Here is a 20,358-nt window from a genome sequence, read left to right as displayed (position 1 = left end):
AATGGTCTCAGGAACCTCCCATTTCAATTAAGTACACCACATTTGGGACACCCTGTATATTTCAATATATGAACAATACTTCCAGCAGATACGATTAGAATCCCACACCGAATGATTTTCTTTTTCGTTAAACACTTTTTTTTCTTCTTTCTTAACCATATAATTGTTGTAGTGATATTTCTCAAATATATTGTCAAAGCAATATTTATATTGCATTTTTACGTTTGTTAAAAATGTTCAATATTACATAATACACATACAAAAGGTAAAGAAATATCGAAAAAGTTGATTTTTATTTTTTTTAAGTACATTGCACTATATATATATGGTATATATAAAATTCTGAAAAACATTAAGAAAAATGATTTCGACAATATCCCATTACTGAATTTTTATAAAACTGTTATCTCCCATACTTCAATAGGAAATATGCATTTTTTTCGAATGTTTTAAAATATGCAATTTTTTAAAGACGTTCGCATAATTCGAAAATCTGAAAAGCATATGCATTAATAATCACGATGGGACACAACTAACATATTAATATAAATAAACGAGTTATGTACTCTGGAAACTTTAAAATAAAACTCATTTCACGGCTACACATCAGATACATTGTATACATTTTTCGTTTCGTGTAAGCCGTTCGCTTCGGTGCGAGTAAGCTATCTTCTCGCATCGGTGAGATCGGTGCTTTGAAAAATATATTTAATATATCTCTACAACAATTACATGGTTAACAAAAAAGAAAAAAAGCGGGATTCGATTCGCAGCGGGAGACCTTGCCGTCTGCACTAATTGTATCTGCTGGAAGTATTGTTCATATTAATTGAAATATAGGCAAATAAAATATTTTTAAAATTATTTTTTTAAGAGTATTGCATTTTTTTGAGTTTGTACTTTATTTTTCTGAATACAAGAATGTTCACTATTACATAATACACCTACAAAAGGTAAAGAAATATCGGAAAAGATTATTTTTATTTTTTTTAAGTACGATGCACTCCATAAAAAATTCTGGAAAAAATTAAAAACGGTTGTTTTAACAATATCTCATTATTGAATTTTTATATACCTGATATTTCCCAAACTTCAATAGGAAATATGCATTTTTCCGAATTTTTGGTAATTTCCAATTTTTTAAAACCTGTTCGCAAAGTCTGTAAAATCTGAAAAAATATACATTAATAATCATGATAAGACACATCCAACATAATAATTTAAACGTGGCACTGCGAGAACTTCAATGTCGTATTACGTTTGAATTTATTTCGAGTCGATTCCTTCATGCAAGCCGTTCATTTCGTACGAATCACACGCTCGCTGCGAGCCGCGGTAAGCTCGACTGGACTCGCATCGATGCAAGTAACTCGCACCGATGCAAGTAACTAGCACCGATGCGAGCCGATGACGTCGACGCGAGTAGCTCGCTTCGTGCGAGTACTCGACTCGGCTCGACCAATCGAGTCTCGACTCGACTCGACCAGTCGAGCTCGAGCTTAGCTCGGCTCGCCTGCAGCCCTATCGTCAAGTTGAAGAAGAATGATATAGTAGAATGCTGACATTACCTATTCTGTAATTGCCTTATAATACTATATATAATTCTCTTATTGCATTCTTATTTTCCTTATTATCACCATTGTAATAATTGTTTACAATATAATCGATAGTTTATAGATGTCGGAAAAATGGAAGTAATTACTACGTAATATTCTACAAATGTATTGGAATTTAAAAGTAATTTGAACATTATTGCGTTATATATAAAATAATGATTCTTAAAAAATATTCTGTTATGTTGTGTAATGACAAAATTCAATCGTTCTTATTAAGATCCTTAGTAGGAAACAGAAAATTAATTTTTTTACTTATTTATCCCATACTTGTAATGCTCGACAGCATTATTGACTGCAATTATTAAAGTAGAGGTAGTAACAAGATAAAAGTATTAACTAATAATTAAACTAATTTTCGACGGCTCCTATCCATACAATGTTATTTAGAGGCAGTATTTCGTACGAAGATATCTAAAAAAATAATTCTATTTGACTCTATACGAATATTTCTTGCACCATATATGACGCTATTTAAAAAGTGCGTGTAACATTATTTTATTTCATTCTGAACTGAACCACTTCCTGAAACATGATTCATTTATGAGTACATTGTGCGACGAGGCGAAGAGCTAGCAGACGAAGTCGAAGTCGAAATCTTAAAAGAATAAGAACTCTCCGAGTCTCTTTTTTTCCCGACGCTGTCCTTCATTGTGTCCGAAACTTGCGTCGCTCATTGCATAAGCAAATATCATCGGAATTATACAGGGTGTCCCAAGACCCCTTCGACTCCGGGAAATGGGAGGTTCCTTAGGTCATTTGAAGCAACATTTTCCTTTGCACCAATGTCAGCCGGGGCTTTGTTTAGGAGTTATTAACGAAAAACACGGACCAATCAGAGCGCGACCTAGACGCGCGATGGCACGTTCAGCCCGGCGCGCCGGGAGACGAGCGCGGTGTAACGCCGCGATGCCGCAACGAACAAGAGTTTCTCGAGATTATGTGAATCTTCCCCGATTTGGATGAGCTTTGGATATGTTGTCAAGACCATGATTCTGAACAACATTTCCCTTTACAGTTTTTGTCGGCCGGCTTTAGTTTACGACATACATAATTGTAAAAACTTGTAATTGTAAATCTGAACTTAAATTAAATACTATCTGAACTATCTCCTCTCCGATTTCGATGAGCTTTGGATATGTTGTCAAGACCATGATTCTGAACAACATTACCCTTTACAGTTTTTGTCGGTCGGAAGAACTTTACTTGTCAATTCATATGGGTGGATCTCTTTACCCGACTTACGGCAACTTTACCCGAACGAGGGAAAAAGCAGAAACTGATTGTATTAAAACCTCACTTATTCAGCCGTAATTCCATTTGCTGCTTCGAAATGTGTGTCACTGGGTCACTCGGTGACGAACTGCACAGATGTCTTCAGGTATACGACAGTACCGAAAGCTAAGGGACGTACGGCCAGGTCGACGAACTGCACAGCCGGTGGTAAAAGGCCTAAGGGATGCGCGGTCAAGTCGACGATCCAGAATTTCACTTTCACTTTCGAATCGATAAATAATTCGTATGTTTATTTCACACAGATGCCTTGAAATTTTTCCACACTCACAATCACTGTTCACATTTGTCAACACATAGTTATGCACTAATAATAATTGCCATATCCCTTGTCCAGCTGCACAAATCACAACAATCAGGTAATGCAATCACTAGACTGCGGATTTCATGCATTTGTAGCAAACATGAATAGGTGCATTTTAAGACACTAGAGAGATTAAAGTAATTTCAGAACACCAATGTATTATTTTCAACTTCTTAAAATGATCACAGTAAGAATCAAATATCTGTCTGACTCCTGTCCCTTGTAATAGCGGCAGCCAACTTTCATTTTACATAAAGATCCGCAGTCTAGTGATTAGATTAAATAATCGTTTAATTAGTTTAAGCAATTATTATTAGTGCATAACTATGTGTTGACAAATGTGAACAGTGATTGTGAGTGTGGAAAAATTTCAAGGCATCTGTGTGAAATAAACATACGAATTATTTATCGATTCGAAAGTGAAACTGAAATTCTGGATCGTCGACTTGACCGCGCATCCCTTAGGCCTTCTACCACCGGCTGTGCAGTTCGTCGACCTGGCCGTACGTCCCTTAGCTTTCGGTACTGTCGTATACCTGAAGACATCTGTACAGTTCGTCACCGAGTGACCCAGTGACACACATTTCGAAGCAGCAAATGGATTTACGGCTGAATAAGTGAGTTTTCAATACAATCAGTTTCTGCTTCTTCTCTCGTTCGGGTAACGTTGCCGTAAGTCGGGTAAAAAGATCCACCCATATGAATTGACAAGTAAAGTTCTTCCGCGACCGTCAAAAAGTCTAAAGGAAATGTTGTTCAGAATCATGGTCTTGACAACATATCCAAAGCTCATCCAAATCGGTTAAAAGATAGTACAATCGATCGATTTACAATTAAAAGTTTTTACATTTATCGCGTAAACTAAAGCCGGCCGACAAAAACTGTAAAGGGAAATGTTGTTCAGAATCATGGTCTTGACAACATATCCAAAGCTCATCCAAATCGGGGAGGATTCACATAATCTCGAGAAACTCTTGTTCGTTACGGCATCGCGGCGTTACACCACGCTCGTCTCCCGGCGCGCCGGGCTGAACGTGCCATCGCGCGTCTAGGTCGCGCTCTGATTGGTCCGTGTTTTTCGTTAATAACTCCTAAACAAAGCCCCGGCTGACATTGGTGCAAAGGAAAATGTTGCTTCAAATGACCTAAGGAACCTCCCATTTCCCGGAGTCGAAGGGGTCTTGGGACACCCTGTATAATTTTGGTATCATTTTCATAAAAAGAAACAAAATTCACCAAATATGTTAAGGAAAATCCTATAAAAAAGTAATGATAAATAATTAAGCTTTGTTGTTTGATTAGTAGTCTCACACCGATATACCCGACCCGACCCGTATCATGTTACAATGTTTCACTCCATTCCACGGCGACCGAAGCCCTCGAGCTTCACTTCCCTTTTCTCCGTTCGTCATCATAGAATAGTGTTTCCTGAAAATTGAATGTCTCTGGCCAGACTCGAGTTTTCGACATTTATAGCAAGCTTGCTATAATCTTATCTTATATGTCAAAATTTAGTTTTCTATTTAAAATATTTTGTTGTTAAAACTTATTAATAGTTTTAAATAGTACTTGAATATATTTAAAATGATATTGGAATATTGGAATATTACAATTTGGAATGAAGGGCCTAGCCGGACGAGATAGTCCTTCGAATTATTTAAACAGCCGTCGTGCCATTCAATTTTCGGTCCGTTTTCCCGATTTACTTGCATTAATTTAATCATATAATTGCATTTAATTGAAATTGATATTTGAGATTTTTTCCCGATTTTTTGGTTCAAAATGTTAATTACACAAAGTGAAAAACACGCAAAAATTCGACAAATGCAGGTTTTTTAGAGAAATTGAAAAATAGCATTGATCATATTTTTAGACTATCAACATATGTACCAGAACTTTTTTTACGACAGCTCGTAATCGACAAAGAGGGACTGAGGTACGAGGCAGCCGACACAGTTCAAAAGGCTGCGTACCGATTACATCAATGCACATAGGAAAGTTTTTTATTTTTCAATCTTTTTTACGGAATTACCAACGTATTTGTGAGATCCTTCTAATTAAAATGAGCCTAAATACGGCATAATTTGAGCCATATTTACTTATTTAAAGTGTGATAATAATTACCTAATATAGGTTATTATAATATAGGTCATTTAATATAATATACTTATAATTATAAATAATTTAGGGATGTCGGGCCGCTCGATGTTCGGGTTCGAGTCGGGTCGGGTCGCAGAAAGTCCGGCGGCGGCCCTTCGATTCGACATCGAATTCGTCGGGCGGGTACGAAAAGAATCGAACAAGTTCGGGCGGACGAGTTATTGCGTTATCCGAGATTCAAATACTCTGCGTTCTTATGACATAGATAATGGTAATAATAGTTTTCTTTCTTTACTTATAACGTGATTTTTAATATACTTTTTTTTTTATAACTACATTAGGTATATTCGCCAAACGCGTGCCTGCTCTTTATTTGTATTAAAGCTTGAATAATGCACGTTTCATGTGAAAAACTTAAAAGACAATATTTCTAGCTTTTTAACGAATTTTCTCCGAATGAACTTAGATATGTATCGATAATATCATTAAAATGTCTTTACGGAAGTTATACAATACACCTAGAAGATTACAATATGGTAAAGTATGGCAATAATTAAAAACGAAATATAAATATAAACATTATACGTATTATATTTCGTGTTTATATTTTATTCTGTATTATCTATAGGCTCTATATAATTAACTTCCCGATTTTATAGGGAAGTTATTGTAATGACCCCGAAAATCGAAAATCGATTTTTTAGCAGATCTTCACGTTTCATGGTCATTGCAGTCATTTTAGACTATTTTCAGCAAAATGTTCGTATGTGTGTGTGTGTGTGTGTGTGAGCGCGCGCGCGCGCGTATGGCCGTTTCTATGTAATCAAATTTTTCGTTAACGTTTTCAGAAAAAGTAACAACGCGATCAGGATGATGAATGATGCAATCGATATGCCCCGCTGTAACTTAGAGCTGATTAGATTTTGGTCCATTTTGGTCAAGTAGTTTTTTAGTTTTTTTAGTTTTTTCGAAAGAAGTTCATTCAACAATGCAATTTATACGAGAGAACGGAAAGTTTCCACCGAAGAAACAAACATAATTACACAACAAAATTTTTTTTGATTTCTTTAAAATTTAAAAAAAAAAATTTTTTTTAAATTTTTTTTGTACCTTACGATGATGTTTCCGCTTACAATAATCGAAAATTATCCCAATGCAAGAGTGAGTTAATCATCTCTACTCGCGAGAATACATTTTCAAAGAATATCGATGAAAGTACAAAAAAAGTTTATATTACAATCTTTAAAAAAACAATCAGTTCAAAACGAATTATTAACTGAGATTAAATTGAAAATTAATATAAACTATATGATAATTATTAATAACATTGATGTTGAAAACGGATTGGTTAATGGAGCACACATGCGGAATATTAAAATTTATTACTTTTCAAGAAAATACTAAAATTCCGTCTATATTGTGGTTAGATTTTCAATTGGCCAGAGTAGGAGTGAAAGTAAGAACTCGTTATCGTGATTATATGAAAAATGCAAATATTCATCAAAATTTGCCACCAATAATAAAAATATCGAATCAAGTAAATATGTCGAGTGAGGAAAAATATCAAATCACACGTAGTCAATTTCCAGTGGTTCCTGCTGAAGCGATTACGATTCATAAAAGTCAGGGACAAACATACGAGAAAAGTATGTTTGAATTTTAAAACATCAGAAAAACGAACTTTACACATGTTGTATGTAGCACTGAGCAGAGTTTCAAAATTGAGCGGTTTATATATTTTGGGACAATTTAAATTAACAGTATCGAAGAAAACCAAGGTCAATACTGCTAACCCGGATAATGAGGAGTCGTATCGTTTGCGAAAAACTATAATAATTAAGACAATTTATTTTGCAACATCAGTACGCTATAACAAGGAACCAAGCGAGCAACGAGTCTACGATGTTCGTTTAAGGCGACGCCATATAGCAAACATCTTGATAAGTAGAAAACTATTGAATTTCCCTGAAAACGTATAATCTTCTTAAAACGTACACTTAATAATGATAATAATATACTGCAACTAACGAATCGGGAAGTTCTTTGTGTGGCTTTGTGTGGAGAGTCACACACCAAATAAAAAAAAAACATTAATAGCTATAGGTACTACTAGCCATGCGTACCACTAACCCTTTCGCAAGAGCAGTCCTATCCGCGAGCGAGCAAAGCGAGCGAGCAAAAACAACCCTACTCGCGAGCGAGCGAAGCGAGCGAGCAACAATAACCCTCTAGTTTTTTATTTTATATGATTTTATTTTAAGTTAATTTCTATTTTATTTTATATTGTATACTATATATTATCTTTTAAGAATTTGTGTAAGATTAATGATAGTTAAGTAGGTTACTTAACAGTTAATAAAAACATCACCCACTGAAAAGTTATCATAACTTATTACATACCACGTTGTAAATATTTTCTTATAATTTTTTCACGTGAAACGTGCATTATTTCAAATTTTAATACAAATAACGATCATGCACATGTCTGCCGAATATACCTAATGTACTTATATAAAAATCACATTATGGACAAGTTATGAAAGAAATACGTACCATTATTATTATTATCTATTTCATAAGAACGCACAGTTGATTCTCGGGTATCGCGATAACTCGTTCGCGCGATCTTGTTCTATTGTTTTAGAAGCCGCCCGACAAAGGTGAGTCATGAGTACACTGCGGATCTTTATGCAAAATAAAAAATGTTTGCATTGATTGCACGGCACATGAGCCAAATATAAATTGTATTCTTCTTTTAATTATCCTATTAAGCTGAAACTAATACGTTGATGTCCTTAAATATTTTTAACATGTCCACTGCTTTAAATTGAACGTGTACATTTTTGTCATACATGCATAAAATCCGCAGTCTAGTCATAAGCTTCCCGATGTGTCTGATGTATCGCGTACCCGACTCGAGCCCGATAGGCGAAAAACCAAAACAAGGTAATAAAAGTAGTGGTTTTTTCCCCCTCCCCAAGTTAGCACAGGGTCCTCGAGGTCGAAAACTGAGATTCGACACCCCAGAGTACCCCTAAATGACGTGTCAAAATTTCATTAAGTTCGGAATACTTTCCAGGTAGACGCCTTTTTTCGACCTGCCGACTGGACTATATGAAAAAACTTGACGACACTGAGGAAAATGAAAAATTGAATAACTCCAAGAAAAATGGAAAACATAATGACTCCGAGAAAAATAAAGAACTTACTGACTCTGAGGAAAATGAAAACTTTAATAACTCTCAGTTAATAAGCTGTCTTCAATGCCTCTTAAAAATGCAATTAATCGCATGTAGGGATTGATCAGGTGTTTCTCTCTCTATATTAAAAAATATTTAAAAATCCTTTGACAAATCTGTTTTGTGGCGTCAGGATACTGCTGTCGATATTCCATCACAGTTTGTATAGTATATATTATTTCTCCACTTTGTTTCTATATAAAATTTTAATATGATCCTCCATTAGTTTAACGCCCCGTTCAGCGGTATCATTGACCACCTTCAGTCTATGTTTCAGTCAGGCTACTTATTATTCATAATAACTTCTTTTTCCGATATTATAACTGTTTTTCTTTTGTAGATTGGAGCGTATTAATGAATTTATTTATAAGGGAGTAGAGAGACTTCCAGGATTGCAAGATATTCATTTACTCATTTCTCGATAATACAAACACGGGGTTTTTCACTAGTCAAAGACGCTAGATAAAACATCGATCTAGGGCGCTATCTGCCTCAAAAGTCCTATTTTTTCGTTTACGAGGCGTAATTTGCATTATTCGGCAGCATGTAGCTATGAAAATAGCTATACATATGCGCAGTTGTATGCTTCCGAATAATGCAAATTACGCCCCTTAATATCTCTGTCAGTTATGTATGTATGAAAAATCTCTTCAAACAAAAGTTGTAGTATATAAGGAGGTGGATATAGTATCAGAGAAAAAAATTTTTTCAAAGTCATTATTTCCAGTTTTCAAGGTCACGGATGTTCTTCTATCAACAACTGTTTATGCTATATATGGATTCTTAAAGAGAAAAAAGACAAATTCAACGATATATCATAACGTCTATTTATGTAAAGATTTAAAAAATTCAAAATTTTCAAATTTGCTGCGCCTCATTTTCCCATGATCCAATCGGCCCCAAAATTTTTCCAGATCATTTTCTCAACATTTGTTACAATTCTGGTTTACGGGACAAAAAAATTTCATGGTCGAAAAATAAGGTCCACCCGAATGTCCATATACGTAAATTACGAGAAGCAGTAAAGGGTGCTTAACGTCGAAGAAGAAAATCCTGGTAATTAAAACTTAATATGTACTACATTCTACGTTATTAGAATAATTGTAGTTTAATTATGATACATTTTATATCAACATTTTTTATTTACACTTAGAAACGCACTTTCTCGGAAGGAAATGGACATTCGAGAGAAGCAATAAAATTAGAGCATCATCGCGAAAAAAGATGAGTTTGCAATAACCTCAATATTTTATGAAATTCTATTATAATTATAGTTATGACTGTGTTTTTTTATTATAGGAAGACAGAAGATCAAATAAACTTGTGTATGCTAGTATAAAATCAATTTATATATATTATACAATTTATTTTATTATTTGTTTGACAACTAATAAATCTACAAATTGTTTCATAAACTAAAAAATACTTCCTGCATTTTCGTATTCTCCAATCAGTCCAAATAAATACCATCAACCTGTTCTCGATCATATACCAATTTTTATTAATGCAATTATGACAGTAACAAAACGTTTCTATTTAAAATGAATACATATTTTGAACATAGTTTTAACATTTTTAATTTTTTGGAAGGTTAAAAATGTAATTAAAAAAGTAATGAAAAATAAAAATAAAAAAAAAATCCTCGCTGCACGGGGACCCGAAGGCTAGCTCCAGATTGCGATTCATACGCTCGACGGCTCGACAGTCGAATTTCAGTTTCGTTTCCGTAAGCCGTAAAGCATGGCAACATGGCAAGTTCTAAAAATAGATTGTGGCTCGCACAAGCAGCGCACACGGATATATTAAAGGTACGCTGGCGAGTGTAGCGCGCGGGCGCGTTGCTAACACGATACCAATACAGTGTCTTCTGCACCGACGAAATGCCGTCGTTGGCCTCCTGTTTCTCACTCCAGTCAGAATATATCCTAGAGGGCGTAAGAGATCACCGAAAAATTCGAGTCCCGCCATCTCCCGTAAGGCTGGCAGTCTTTAACAGTATCTCGTCGGTGCTGGCAATCTTTAATAGTATCTCGTCGGTGCCAATACAGTGTCTTCTGCACCGACGAAATGCCGTCGGTGGCCTCCTGTTTCTCACTCCAGTCAGAATATATCCTAGAGGGCGTAAGAGAACACCGAAAAATTCGAGTCCCGCCAACTCCCGTAAGGCTGGCAGTCTTTAACAGTATCTCGTATCACAGACGGTGTCTGTGCCACCGACGAGATACTGTTAAAGACTGCCAGCCTTACGGGAGTTGGCGGGACTCGAATTTTTCGGTGTTCTCTTACGCCCTCTAGGATATATTCTGACTGGAGTGAGAAACAGGAGGCCACCGACGGCATTTCGTCGGTGCAGAAGACACTGTATTGGCACCGACGAGATACTATTAAGGGTGTAGATCCGTTTTTGACCTCGAAATTAGTTTGAGCTCCGTCCAGTAGGGGAGCTGGGTACATGTTCTACCGTTGAATCGTCGAGACTGTCGAGAGCACGGTGCTCCGTGGTCGAGAGGCACAGCAGCGCCAACGAGAGACCATCTCGGCGGAGACAGCAGTAACTGTATCAATAAATGTTGCCGGTAAGTCAGGCTTCATACGCAAACGTGAAGTCACTATACGGCTGACGATGATGCTGCGTTGGTGTGCTCGAGTGAGAGTGTGTAGCACAGCTCACCGCTCGGGAAGCGTGTACGTGTGCCTAGGCGGATTGTAAGGGTTCAGTTCCAGACGTTATTCGTCTCGCTAATGCACATTTGAGACCCCTACGTAGTCACAATCGCTAGATAAAAGATCAATCTAGGGCGCGACCTAATAAAAGTGGCCTACTTTTGCGCTTTCGAGGCGTAATTTACATTATTCGGCAGCATGATGTCTGCTCGGGAGGCTCTGTAAGCAGGCGTGAAAGCCGGACCGCGCGGCGCACTCACACACTCATCGCTCGGGCATCGTGTACGTGTGCCTAGGCGGATTCATGCAAGGTTTCGGGATGCTTCAAACCATTTCCCGTCCTCCGCTGCATTCTGCACTAGAGAAGCATAGAGCACTATGGCCGTCACGGAGAGCGAGACGCGCGGGAGGCGCAGGCCTCGAAAATGTGTTGAACGGTGCCGGGGTTGCCGACCACTGTTTCAAACAGTTTCTCGTCCTCTGTTGCATCCTCCGCCGTATCTTCTGCCGCATTATAAATTATTATTCTTATTTTCTATATGTTATAAAAATTGAAACAATTATTTTATCAAAAAATTCGTAGGTTGGAACGGAAGTTCGTAGCGTTTTGAAATCAAAATTCAAAGATGATTTTTAAAGACTACTTTTCTTTTCAAAGATTAAAAGATAATATAATGATAATATATAATATTTAAATATATATTTCTGACGCGCGCAGGGGAAGAGCAGGGAAAGGGAAGTGTGGTTAATTAAAATGTACCCAGTCTATATAATTTATTTCTTTTTATTAATAATTAAAATAAAAATTCTATGGTGGCTGTCGCCCGAGCGGTGAGTGTGTGAGTGCGCCGCGCGGTCCGGCTTTCACGCCTGCTTACAGAGCCTCCCGAGCAGACATCATGCTGCCGAATAATGTAAATTACGCCTCGAAAACGCAAAAGTAGGCCACTTTTATTAGCTCGCGCCCTAGATTGATCTTTTATCTAGCGATTGTGACTACGTAGGGGTCTCAAATGTGCATTAGCGAGACGAATAACGTCTGGAACTGAACCCTTGCAATCCGCCTAGGCACACGTACACGCTTCCCGAGCGGTGAGCTGTGCTACACACTCTCACTCGAGCACACCAACGCAGCATCATCGTCAGCCGTATAGTGACTTCACGTTTGCGTATGAAGTCTGACTTACCGGTAACACTTCTCAACCCCCGGTTTATCGATACAGTGATTGAATTGCTTGGTGACCGAATGACAAGAACCAGACTTCAGCGCTCGTAGCGGAAAAATGCCGGAGTTGTAGTTTCAGAGAACCGTCCCTTCTGAGTGTATGCTTCGGCCACCGACGTCGGTGCTTCGGCTCTAGACGAACGGTCGGTTTAAATACGTTTGTTTTAACATAATAAACGTTGCATCGACATTGTATGTGTCCCCGACAGGGCACGAGATTATCACCGTTTCTATAAGGATCCCAGTTCTCTCGATATTTAAGAAAATGTGTGTCTCTTGACAGTGGCAGCACTATCGCGCCGCCCAATGCTTCTCGCGGCTCCGCTACATGCTGCCGAATAATGCAAATTACGCCTCGAAAGCGCAAAAGTAGGCCACTTTTATTAGCTCGCTCCCTAGATTGATCTTTTATCTAGCGATTGTAACTACGTAGGGGCTCCAAATGTGCATTAGCGAGACGGATACCGTCTAGAGCCGGACCCATGCAATCTCGTGTACGTATACAGTGTCTAGCGGTGTGTGAGTGTGCCACCACACTCTCGCTCGAGCCGGATCTACACCCTTAAAGACTGCCAGTAGGGCTGCAGGCGAGCCGAGCTAAGCTCGAACCCGACTGGTCGAGTCGAGTCGAGTACTCGCACGAAGCGAGCGGCTCGCACGATGCGAGTAGCTCGCATCGATGCAAGCTACCCGCATCGAAGCGAGCTACTCGCGCCGACGTCATCGGCTCGCATCGGTGCGAGTTACTTGCATCGATGCGAGTACTCGACCGGCTCGATCAATCCAGTCGAGCTTACCTCGGCTCGCACCGATCCACAGTGCGCCGGAATGCCTGTTTCTTGGACAAAATTCAATAACTTTTGTTCTGTTTATGATAGAGACATGAAACAAAGTGGGTTTTTTTATTTATATTGAGAGCAATCACAATATGATATTATTATAAATATAGTATTTATTTAAACATTAAAAAACGATATTTATAAACAAAATTTTGTTTTATTGGTGGTTTTCAGTAGATATATGAATTCGCAGTTCAGTTCTTCCGAAACTGAAACTTCGTATTAAATTCTGATTGAGAACAAATTTTTTTCATAAATAGTTACTGATCGGAATTGTAGAACAAATACTAAAAGTTGCATTATACAACTTCTTTATTTGGGCCTGTATTGAAAATTTAAAAAATACGTTTTGTAGATCTGTGTCAATTGAACATGTTCTGAAAATTTCGTCAAAATCGGTTGATGCAAGAAAAAACGACAGGCATTGAAAGATGTAAGAATTCTTAGATGTAGGCTGAAAATCGTGAAATCTGCCATTTTTACCTTTTTTAAACGTTTGTAGCTCATTGCAACGTCGACCGATTTTGACGAAATTTTCTTGCTTTCTGGTTCGAAAAAAAACGTCGACATTGCAAACTTCATAGGGCGGTTTCTCGAGATAAAAGTCTTCTCTATCGCGTGGTATCGTTCGATTTTCCGCTGGACCCCTATTTTTTGAGATAAATTGAAAAATATCCTCAAAAATTGGTGCAAAAGTGGTGTCTCTCCGTCTTTAATGCTTGTCTAAACATGTTTAAACAATCATAATGTATTAATATTGGATATCAATGTATTCGGGAAAGTCTACAGAATCTTTTGCTGTAAAGTACAATTCAATATCTTTTATAATAATATCAGAATATTTGTTCGAAGTTGAAAAATGTTTTGTCAAAGTCATGTTCCTCAAAAACTGTGCGTCTAGGAAAAAAATTAAGGACAGATTCGGAATAAGCGTAATTGTGGAACAAATTTGGTGTTGGACAGTGTTATTAATTATTATTAGGACATTAATTTTTATTTATTTAATCGTATGTGGAATTAATGTAATATCAACATTCTTTTATAATAATACATCAACATTCTCACAAATACGAAAAGCAGTCATACTTATTACAACTTAATTCTGTGCAAATATGATATTTTTTTCTTTTTTTTACGCGGGGAGGTGGAAAAACCTTGAAAAGGCACGAGGTAGTGTGGGATTTTCAGCCACTAAAAAACCACCACCCGTTCTTCCGCTGGTTTTCCGCGATACTTCCGGTTGGAGCCGTTTGGTTCTCACTTCAATATTATCGCTACGCTGAAGTCGGCGCCTACTCGTCTCTGTTCTACTGGCGAATAACAACAACATTAATAATAATATCAACAACAATAACTATAACAACAACAGTAATAGTAAGAATACTCTGATAACAATGACAATATAATTGATAAAAGTGATACATGCCTTTGCAGTACAATCTATGATTTCTGGTTGGCAGATACAAAACATAGTTGCTCCACTTTCTCCGATAATAGAGACGTCCTTCTCTCTGTAACTATATTGCCCGCTAGTGAAAATAGTCGCTCGCTATATGCTTGTGTTGCGGGAATACCAAATAAATTTCTAGCAACTATCGATTCCGGTGCAATCAATTTTTCCGTTAAGTATGTGTCTATTTGGTGTTGCAAAATATTAATTGGTTGGCCTTCGTTCCGAGCAACATTTTTGAAGAAACTAAAAAGGCTTTGTGATGATGCTGATAATAATGCTTCTGCAAAAAAATATTATAAAATATGTACATACTATTATATATTAAATACAATCTCGTTCAATTTTGTGATTCTTTTAGACTATCCAACGTTTTCATCTGCAACGCTTGCATCATTTGGTACAGAAGATTTGCTATATATGTTCGAAAATTTCTGTAAAATGTCCTTTGCCTCTTCTTTCCTCTCCGTTGGCAAGAAGCAATTTTTTTTCCATATTCTTCTATTTCGGCCCACTCGCGGATTGTGATCGGGTCGGGCATCCGCGGTTCGCACCGTACAGTGTGCAACGCTCGACGCACGTTGATTAACCTGTTCGTCAATTATTAATTTTAACGGTGTCCTTCCCGCATATTGCGCCAACTATTCACATTGGAGTTTTTCATTGGCCGCGGAAGACCGATGAAAATATCGAACTATTCTTCGACATTTTGTCAATAAAGCCACTAATTCCGTGCACGGCTTAATAGCATCTTTGATAACCAACTGAAAAAAAGTATAAAATTTAGCCGTTAAAACATATTGTTCATTGAGATAATGTCCACTTCGTTAAATAATTGTTATTAACATATTTTTACTTGTAAATTATTATGAGCGAACCATGGAATTCACTCCCATATACGACTCAATCGTACAGCTTTTACTATAATTGCAGCATTGTCCGTTACAAAAAATATATTAAATTCTTCGTTAAGCAGGTTCCATTGTCTAATTGTATTCTTCAAAAATGAATTAATATGTTCACCGCTGTATGATTCGGTGACGTTGCTTATTTTTAGTGTGAAGTTTTGTATAGCGAAGTTGCTGTTCATATAGTGTACCGTGACGGATAGGTAATTTTCATTTGATCTTGAAGTCCATCCATCCGTCGTGAAAGCAAAAGTTTCCGTCAAAAAAATTGAGAAGATTAATTGAAGATTACAAAAAACATATACACACTTCACTATTATAATTCAATAAAAATATTCTGACTTACAGTTTGGATATCTTTTTCTATTATCGACGCAACGATATCCGAGAGAGTGGTACGACTGGGTAAATTGTACCGCGGCTTTAACATTCGAATTAAATTTTTGAATCCACTATCATTGACCATACAGAACGATTGACAATCAGCTATTATCATCTCAGCAATGGATGTAGTAGTTTTTTTCGCCCTTGCAGAATTGCTTTCCAGCATGCCTAGTTTTCCTCTACATATATTTGTGACATTACGTCTGGTGTGAACTTCTTCCTCCCAGTCCGCGAAATATACATCACGATGCACACTCTTTCGTCCCTATTTATTTTGGTAACTCATTTCCAAACTATGCATTCTTCTCTTTCGAACACTGTCCACCGCCACAGCATTTGCACTAGACGCAACTGCAACTATCTCTGTGTTGTCCACTTCTATGGCACTGTTTCTACTCGCGCTATCCATTTTGTATAATTAAAAAAAAAGTCAATTAACGATGTACGGCTCGTGATGACTAAACTCTTCGAGTACGATACAATGTTATCTTGGCGATCGTCTCGATCGAAGTTCGACGATGATCGCCGACTCGGCGACGCCGGTGCAACATTGTATCATACTTTTAAGAAGGAATGGTCGAAATAACGAACGAAGAGCCAGTCTTTCGCTGACGATCACAGAGTGCAGTCATTCCGAATCACGAGCAGTGCATCATTAATTGTGTCTTTTTTGAAATTCTACAAAATGGATAGCGCGAGTGGAAACAGTACGATGGAAGTGGACAACGCAGACATAGGTGCAGTTGCGTCTAGTGCAAATGTGGCGGTGAACAGCGTTCAAAGGAAAAGTACAGTTTGGAAATGGTTCACCAAAATAAATCAGGACGAAAGTGTGTGCAAGCTTTGTCAAAAGGCATTTAAATGCAAGCGGGCTAGCACAACATCGCTAAAACGGCATGTAGAATGCCAGCATCGTGAAGTATATGTCGCGGTACAGCAGCAAGAAGTCCCCACCAGACGCGATGTCACAAATGTGGATGAAAACCTAGTCATGCTGTATAGCAATTCTACAAGGGCGAAAGCAATTACTACAGCCATTGCCTTGATGATCATACGTGATTGTCAGCCGTTCTGCATTGTCAATGATAGCGGATTCAAAAATTTAATTAAACTGTTAGAGCCGCGGTACAATTTACCTAGTCGTATCACTTTCTCGGATACCATTATACCTACCTGTTTCGGATGGAGACTGGTTGCATTCGGACGAGGAGACTGCGAGATGGATGCCACGTGTGGTGAAGAAAAGCTCACTATGATTGTTTCACCACGTTTGGTTTATTGGTTTCTCGCGAGGCCTGATATGAGTCCAAGACACTCGCGGAACGACTATATGAATCGCGGGCACGATTTATGTTAACAACGTTACGCAAACGAATGGAAAGCCGACAAGATCACTGTTTGTTCGCACTGATACAAGAGGTTGCTTTCTGTAGCACGTCCGGAAGGCAAGAGGGCGAACGACGTCGAGCGGAACATCGAGAGTCGATGCTCGTGGTGGGGACGATCAGAAAAAGTGTCCTGAACGGTTGTTTGTTCTCGAATATTCTGTGTACGTGCTATACCGAAACAGCGTACACGGCGGTACTCATTTTCGCTGAGCTGGTCGCTGAAATCTCGCGGTGTTGTTTCCGAAGGCATCGAACACTACCATATATGAGAACGAGAAGAAAAGGATTGCGACGATACTAGAAAAAGATATCGAAACTGTAAGTCAGAATATTTTTATTGAATTATAATAGTGAAGTGTGTATATGTTTTTTGTAATCTTTAATTAATCTTCTCAATTTTTAGACGGAATCTTTTGCTTTCACGACGGATGGATGGACGTCAAGGTCTAATGAAAATTACCTGTCCGTAACGGTTCACTATATGAACAGCAATTTCGTTATACAAAACTTGACACTGAAAATCAGCAACGTCACGGAATCCCACACCGGTGAACACATTCATTCATTTTTAAAGAATACACTAAGAGAATGGAACCTGCATAATGAAGAATTCAATATATTTTTTGTAACTGATAACGCTGCAAATATAGTGAAAGCTATACGATTGAATCGTACATGGGAGCGAATTCCACGTTTCGCTCATACATTACAAGTAAAAACATGTTAATAACAATTATTTAACGAAGTAGACATTATCTCAATGAACAATATGTTTTAACGGCTAAATTTAATACTTTTTTTCAGTTGGTTATCAAGGATGCTATTAAGCCGTGCTCAGAATTAGTGACTTTATTAACAAAATGTAGAAGGATAGTTAGATATTTTCATCGGTCGTCGGCGGCCAATCAAAAACTGAAACGTGAACAGTTGGCGCAGTATCCGGGAAGGACACCGTTGAAATTAATCATCGACTGTGAAACGAGGTGGAACTCGCAGTACGATATGTTGAACAGATTAATGAACGTGCGTCGAGCGTTGCATACCGTACTGTGCGAACCGCGGATGCCCGACGCAATCACAAGCCGCGAGTGGGCCGAAATAGAAGAATATTCAACGTGTCTGAAATTATTTAAGGAAGCCACGGAAATCATGACTGTGGAAAATACGCCTACTCTCCCGCGATACATTCCCACAGTCTACGGCATTCGGGATACTCTGATGAACATGCTTGAGAACGACAATCCAAGCGAGATCTCAGTATTAAAAAATAATTTTATAATTGAATTAGGCAGCAGATTTTATTTTGCAACTAGTACGGACAGCTTACTAGTGAGCATGATTTTGGATCCACGAATAAAGAATCGCTTGTTGCCAATTGAGAGGAAAGAACAGGCAAAGGATATTTTAGAGAAATTTGCAAACAAATATAGCAAATCTTCTATAACAAATAATGCAGGCGTTGCAGATGAAAACGTTGGTGAGTGTAAAAGAATCACAAAATTGAGCGAGATTGTATTTAATATATAATAGTATGTACGTATTTTATAATATTTTTTTGCAGAAGCATCATCAATAGAATCATCACAAAGCCTTTTTAGTTTCTTCAAAAATGTTGCTCGGAACGAAGGCCAACCGATTAATATTTTGCAACACCAAATAGAGACATACTTGACGGAAAAACTGATTGCACAGGAATCCTGTATATTAGAGTGGTGGAGACAAAATTCCACACGCTTTCCCGAGTTAGCAGTAGTTGCTAGAAATTTATTTGGCATTCCCGCATCACAGGCATATAGCGAGCGACTATTTTCACTAGCGGGCAATATATAGTTACAGAGAGAAGGACGTCTCTATTATCGGAGAAAGTGGAGCAACTATGTTTTGTATCTGCCAACCAGAAATCATAGATTGTACTGCAAAGGCATGTATCACTTTTATCAATTATATTGTTATTGTTATCAGAGTATTCTTACTATTATTGTTGTTGTTATTATTATTAATGTTGTTATTCGCCAGTAGAACAGAGACGAGGAGGCGCGCCGACTTCGGCGTAGCGACAATATTGAAGTGAGAACCAAACGGCTCCAACCGGAAGTGTCGCGGAAAACCAGCGGGAGAACGGGTGGTGGTTTTTTAGTGGCTGAAAATCCCACACTACTTGGCAGTGCGGACCCTGCCTCGTGCCTTTTCAAGGTTTTTCCACCTTCCCGCGTTAAAAAAAAAAAAAAATTATTGTACTTGCAAAGAATTAAGTTGTAATAAGTATGACTGCTTTTCGTATTTGTGAGAATGTTGGTGTATTATTATTAAATATTCCGTTTTGTCGATCGTAATGTAATTGCTTTGTTTTGATTTTGTTATTATTATTATTCGTATATATCGTTATTATTATTATTGTTATTGTTACTGTTATTATTGTTGTTATTGTTAATATTGCTATTATTGTTAATATTGTTGTTATTGTTAATATTGCTATTATTGTTAATATTGTTATTTTTGTTATCGTTATCATTAGCATCATCATCACTATTATTCATCTATTTATTCTATCTTACTATTATAACAACGGTTAGTATGACCAGCTCCCTGGTATGACGAATTATCTTAAACACAACATAAGAGTGAGAGAGAGAGAGAGAGAAATAAAGGAAAATTTATTTATGATTTAATACATGTATAATATGTGTCACTTTTCATTAATTACCTTCATATTTATATATATATATATATATATATATATATATATATATATATATATATACACATATATATATATATGTATAAGTATCATCGTTTGCACTATCAGTATACTTCCACAAATCATAAAATTGTGCAAGGTATTATTTAAATATATCCTTTTGCGTTTTCATACAACCTTCTACAAGCATAAATAATACTGATTATTGTGTAAATTCAGCACAGAATTTAAATACCCACTTCAACTTTTGCAA

General features: G+C 37.3%; 1 protein-coding gene across 1 annotated transcript; it reads left to right on the top strand.

Annotated features, from left to right (window-relative positions):
- Positions 1 to 14,558: 14,558 nt before the first annotated feature.
- On the top strand, positions 14,559 to 20,136 carry LOC143220044 (E3 SUMO-protein ligase ZBED1-like). Its single transcript, XM_076445795.1, has 4 exons — positions 14,559 to 17,725; positions 17,811 to 18,119; positions 18,212 to 18,884; positions 18,969 to 20,136. Exons 2-4 carry the CDS (start codon positions 17,889 to 17,891, stop codon positions 19,235 to 19,237), a joined length of 1,173 nt encoding a protein of 390 aa, XP_076301910.1. The 5' UTR covers positions 14,559 to 17,725; positions 17,811 to 17,888; the 3' UTR covers positions 19,238 to 20,136.
- The last annotated feature ends 222 nt before the right edge of the window (positions 20,137 to 20,358 follow it).

Source organism: Lasioglossum baleicum, unplaced genomic scaffold (genome assembly GCF_051020765.1).
Source record: "Lasioglossum baleicum unplaced genomic scaffold, iyLasBale1 scaffold0142, whole genome shotgun sequence".
In the NCBI taxonomy this organism is placed as follows: Eukaryota; Metazoa; Arthropoda; class Insecta; order Hymenoptera; family Halictidae; genus Lasioglossum; species Lasioglossum baleicum.
Note: the sequence above shows the minus strand (reverse complement) of the source record. Positions and strands in the feature narration are given on the sequence as shown.

What these genes read in the sequence shown, in the direction of transcription:
- LOC143220044 (XM_076445795.1), top strand. Translation starts at nt 17,889, where the DNA reads ATGAACAGCAATTTCGTTATACAAAACTTGACACTGAAAATCAGCAAC. An exon ending in GTTTCGCTCATACATTACAA is followed by an intron (nt 18,120 to 18,211) that starts GTAAAAACATGT and finishes ACTTTTTTTCAG; the next exon opens with TTGGTTATCAAGGATGCTAT. An exon ending in CGTTGCAGATGAAAACGTTG is followed by an intron (nt 18,885 to 18,968) that starts GTGAGTGTAAAA and finishes ATTTTTTTGCAG; the next exon opens with AAGCATCATCAATAGAATCA.